General features: G+C 39.7%; 1 protein-coding gene across 1 annotated transcript; it reads left to right on the top strand.

The window, feature by feature from the left end:
- Positions 1-1006: 1006 nt before the first annotated feature.
- On the top strand, positions 1007-4543 carry gabrp (gamma-aminobutyric acid type A receptor subunit pi). Its single transcript, XM_068325840.1, has 9 exons — positions 1007-1070; positions 1188-1303; positions 1395-1462; positions 1565-1782; positions 2768-2850; positions 3056-3193; positions 3288-3440; positions 3935-4128; positions 4211-4543. Exons 1-9 carry the CDS (start codon positions 1021-1023, stop codon positions 4541-4543), a joined length of 1353 nt encoding a protein of 450 aa, XP_068181941.1. The 5' UTR covers positions 1007-1020.
- Positions 4544-5029: the final 486 nt, after the last annotated feature.

Here is a 5029-nt window from a genome sequence, read left to right as displayed (position 1 = left end):
GGAAGATGAAATTGTGCATGTAAAATGTTAACGTGTGTGAAATGTAAAGGTATGAGATGAACGGATGTTGTATAAACCGACAGCAATAAAAAGAAAATGAATAAAAATATATATAAATATAAATATATAAAAATATATTTACATTAATTAACCATCAAGTAACAGGTATTCAAAACAGGCATATATATATATATATATATATATATATATATATATATATATATATATATATATATGTGTGTGTATATGCCTATATGTATATGACCTATAGCAACAGTATGTCTATATATATATAGACATTTGCTATAGGTTGTATAAATTACACATTGACATTAAATAGTCAATGTATTCCAAACTCTGCTCTGGTAATAGCTGGAAACAGCTTGGTGATTGAGATTACATGGATGAAAGTAAGCGGGAAGGAGGCCTGAAGTCTATTACTGAGAGTGAAATGTATCTGCATGAGAAGGAGGGGGGGGGGTGACAGCATGTAACAACTAGACAATGAAGAATTCCTGATGGCTTAGAAACAGGGTTAGTTATCAGCAAGGTTGTGTAAATAAATCATGAGGTAGTGACAGTATTAATTAGACACACTGTGCAACACACCTGTGTGCAAGACACACTCAAAAACAAGTTTGTGAATGCACAGCCACATTTATCTGGACATGGTGTGTAAAATATGTGTATGTATGAGAGTGCTATGTGGACCATATGCCTATATATCCAGTTAACACAGAGGCATATATCACTTTATTTTTGCACTGAATTTTGCACTAACTTGACATAAAAGGCACAGTTTTGTGGCTCCTTATAGTGAGAATGACTGCTAGGCAGCACATTTTGCTCCAGGGTTATGATGATATCCGGGGAGGTGCTGCCACCGTATGGTTGTGGTTGTGTTAATCCCTAAAATGTGAGCATGCTGCAGAATGACTTGTGGATTTGTGGTTGTGTTCATACTTTGGTTTGTCACATCTCCTCTGAGCACAGCTCCTGACCTCAGCCTCCTGATCCACCATGTCCGGCTGGCTGCATGTGCTGCTACTCTTCCTAAGCTTCACCCTGGGGTGAGGCCAAAAAACACATGCGGATGGCTCAGAGTATATGTTGATAAAATTATTGTGTCTACTGTTTGGGTTTCTTAGCCAACATCTCAATTTTTTTTCATGCCTCTTCTCCATTAGTAGCACCTGTATGTATCCTGGGCACTATTGGGCAGAATGGAACGACTCTCAACTTCTGCCAACAATTCAGAAGCTGATGAAAGGATACAACCGCTACCTTAGACCTAATTTTAATGGTAGGAATGAGCTTGCTGCAGCTTTTTAAGCATCAGTATATCCCTGACATGAAAATTAACTTATTTACAACTCTTCCCATGTCTGTCACAGAGGGTCCTGTTGAAATTGGGATGAGTCTTGATATCGCTAGCATTGATGCCATCTCTGAAATTAATATGGTATACAGTTCTCTTAAATATTTTTTTAAAGTCAGTAGGTTAATAATTGGAAAAATTCATACACAAATGTTAACGTCATCATCTTCACATCAACTATCTTAGGACTACACAGCAACTATCTTCCTCCGTCAGCGGTGGCGGGATTCCAGGCTGGTGTTCCCGGGTAATGAGAGCATCAGTGTGGACGGACGCCTCGTGTCGCTGCTCTGGATCCCCGACACATTCATTCCAGACTCCAAACGTTCCTTCCTGCATGATGTCACAGTAGAAAACCGCCTCATACGTATCTTCAGCAATGGCACAGTCCTCTATGCTCTACGGTAAATGTATTTTTAAAAGGGTTTCAGTGTATTGATTTCATATTTACGGGTGATGTTCACAGCCTTTGCAGAGCCTTTGTGAGGAAACTGAGTCATTTGAGCAGAAAATGAAGGAGAGTTGCTAACAGAAAAACACAAAAATGTAAGAAAAGAGAAAGGAGAGGAAGAAAACCAGGCAGTTTCCCAGATTTTAAGTTGTTTTCATGCCTGCAGTGGTCACAACCATGAATTGGCCGTAGGTTCTACTATATAAAGCAAAGGGGACACTTAGGTAACATGACTCAGTCAAACAACTCAAGGGAATGCCACTGCATTTCCGTGTTTGTCATGCCCTTCAATTCAGCTCACATTGCGTTAGCGTAGATTGACAGTTCTCGAGGGCAGAAGTAAAAATTTGTCCTAACATCTAATCTGCCATCAAACTGGAAAGGAGCTTTATTATGACTAGACAGCTTTATTTAGGACAGAAAGGGTATTATTGTGCAGAGTGGATTTGTCTTGAGGGGAGGAACACGTGTTGATTCATAGCTGTCAGTGAGGTCTGATTTGATGAACCCAATTCAACATTGGCATTCTACCAAACTTCTTTTTGTTCTTCCATGTTTGTTAATTCAAAATATGCCATTATTCTTGCTTTTCTTGTGAAATGAGTTTTTCTGTGTAAGACAAAGAATAATGATGTCCTTGAGATGTTTACAGCATTGCTACAGCATCACCCCCACAAGATTTATAAAAGCAGAGGAATTTGAGTTCAAAGGCCTGGAGACTATCTTTGAGATCAAGCTACCTCTACATAATTTATGCATCATAGAGAAATGACTAATGTTGAATCTTCAGATACGAGTGGTTTTTTTTCTCTTGTGATTGTATCTCTGGGGCAGATATTAATTGATTTCTCTGTCCTACATCAGAGGAAATTAAAAAAACTATGTTTTGAGGAGGGTTTCTGAAGGTTTCTAATGATCTTGCTATGAACACGTAACAGAATCACGGCAACGATCGCCTGCAACATGGACCTCACAAAGTACCCAATGGACAGACAGGTGTGCACCCTGCAGCTGGAAAGCTGTGAGTACCTATGAATACCAAACATCCACCAAGTGTGTAGGTGGACATAAATCACCACCATCTCATCTTCATCACCATCATTTTCATCATCACTGTTGTGAGTATTTTACAGAAGAAACTATGATACCTTAGCAGGCTGAATTAATCAAATCTCAACAATTAAATTCTCTGTGTGTGTGTGTATGTTTGTGTGTGTGTGTGTAAGGGGGCTACAACATCCAGGATGTGGTGTTCTACTGGACACGGGGGAATGATTCAGTGAAGGGTCTTGATACACTGAGACTCGCTCAGTACAGTGTCGAGAGCTACTATACATCAGTGTCACAGGCTGTGTATGAGACAGGTATGAGACTCCAACTCCCAGAATTCCTTTTACATGTGCTGTTATATAAAGGAAACATTTTGAAAAAGCTGCTACTCTCTATGTCTCCTCTCAGGACAATATCCCAAACTGGTTTTGCATTTTGCGCTGCGCAGAAACGTGCTCTTCTTTATTTTGGAAACGTATGTTCCCTCCATCCTGCTGGTGGTTCTCTCCTGGGTGTCTTTCTGGATCAGCCAATCCTCTGTGCCAGCTAGGACCTGCATTGGTCAGCACCCGGTCTCTTACTGCACAGCTCCATGGCTTAGGACCATTTGACTGCCTGCTTTTGAATTACCATGATCTGATTTCATCTGAATTTTGTGGGATAAAACTGCTGCATTTTATTATAAACATAAAGCATGTTACTTACGTAACCAAAAAAATGACTTAGAGAAACAAAAAATGCTGCAAAATTTGATTCCACATTGCTTGAGATAGATGTAAATGTCAATATTGTGTTAATGCAGTGCTTTAATAAATGCAGTAGGGAGACCCTTAATAACTCAGTAACGCCTGGGGCAAACTGATCATAAACTCACGCAATCACGTGTAAACTGCATTACAACAAAATATATAGTATCTTCATCCTATTAGAACAAGTAGAAGAGATGTGCATCTAAACATTTACACATCCATCACCAGAATTGATTTCCAATTTCTAGATTAGAAATTCATCAATCTTCATGTATTATGAAAATAATACTGTGATATATTTCCCAGGAGTGACAACAGTCCTGACAATGACCACATTGATGATGGGTGCCCGCACCTCACTTCCTAATGCCAACTGCTTCATCAAGGCCATAGATGTGTACCTGGGGATCTGCTTCACTTTCATCTTTGGTGCGCTGCTGGAGTACGCCTGCGCCCACTTCTATACCATGCAGCATCAAACCATAGAGGATCTACACAGGGTGAGGAATGTGTTGTCACTTTTAATGAAAAAGAAAGCAAAATGTTCTGAAATGAAAACACTGCAATCTATGTATCTATCAGGAACTCTTGAAGGAGTTCAATGAATCCAATGGAAATGGCTCCATCCCCATTGTCACCTCCACCCAACCAAGACAGTCTGCGGAGATTGGCTCCACTGCAGAGGAACCTACGGAGCAGGCAGAGATGAGTGACAGTAAGACAAATGTTGGACCGACAGAGAGTAAGCCACGACAGGGATGTGGCCTGTCCTCGGTGAAGAATGCAACACGTAGGGTAGCTTCCGTCTTCACCGTGGAAAATCCTCACAACATCGATTGTCACGCTCGCACCATTTTCCCCATGGCTTTCCTGGTTGTCAATATCCTCTACTGGCTGTACTATCTCTTCCTCTGAGCGCCGCTTTCAAGCATTGCTGATGTCGCCACACTGAAGCTGCTCTACCTCCTCATTCAAGGTGAAACACCATTAACTAATGCCTGGATCTAAATTTAAACATTTTGTATCACATAAAATAATCCTTTTTTGTCAAATAGACAGGACTACAAAGTGATAAATACCAGTTGAATTTCTTACTTTCATCATAATCTGTATTGAAAGCTATATTGGTGATGTATGAATGGATTACTATGAATATTTATCATTATGTCAATTGAAATGCAAAGCCTGTCTACTGACAACTCTGTAATATGAGAATGAGCTTGTTAGCTTTAAAGTATAGGCTGTCTAAACTACATCACAATACCTTGCACTGCATTCAATTGCCTTCATTGACTGACGTAGATGTGGGTTTTATTCTTGTTCTGGCTTTCATACATTGTTCGTATGACAAATCACAACATATAAAGAAATGAAAAGAATAAATAAGTGAACAAAAACACA

The sequence above is a fragment of the Antennarius striatus genome, chromosome 10, assembly GCF_040054535.1.
Source record: "Antennarius striatus isolate MH-2024 chromosome 10, ASM4005453v1, whole genome shotgun sequence".
Classification (NCBI taxonomy): Eukaryota; Metazoa; Chordata; class Actinopteri; order Lophiiformes; family Antennariidae; genus Antennarius; species Antennarius striatus.
This window is presented reverse-complemented; position numbering and strand designations above follow the sequence as displayed.

What these genes read in the sequence shown, in the direction of transcription:
- gabrp (XM_068325840.1), top strand. Translation starts at nt 1,021, where the DNA reads ATGTCCGGCTGGCTGCATGTGCTGCTACTCTTCCTAAGCTTCACCCTG. An exon ending in TTCCTAAGCTTCACCCTGGG is followed by an intron (nt 1,071 to 1,187) that starts GTGAGGCCAAAA and finishes CTTCTCCATTAG; the next exon opens with TAGCACCTGTATGTATCCTG. An exon ending in GCCAGCTAGGACCTGCATTG is followed by an intron (nt 3,441 to 3,934) that starts GTCAGCACCCGG and finishes TATATTTCCCAG; the next exon opens with GAGTGACAACAGTCCTGACA.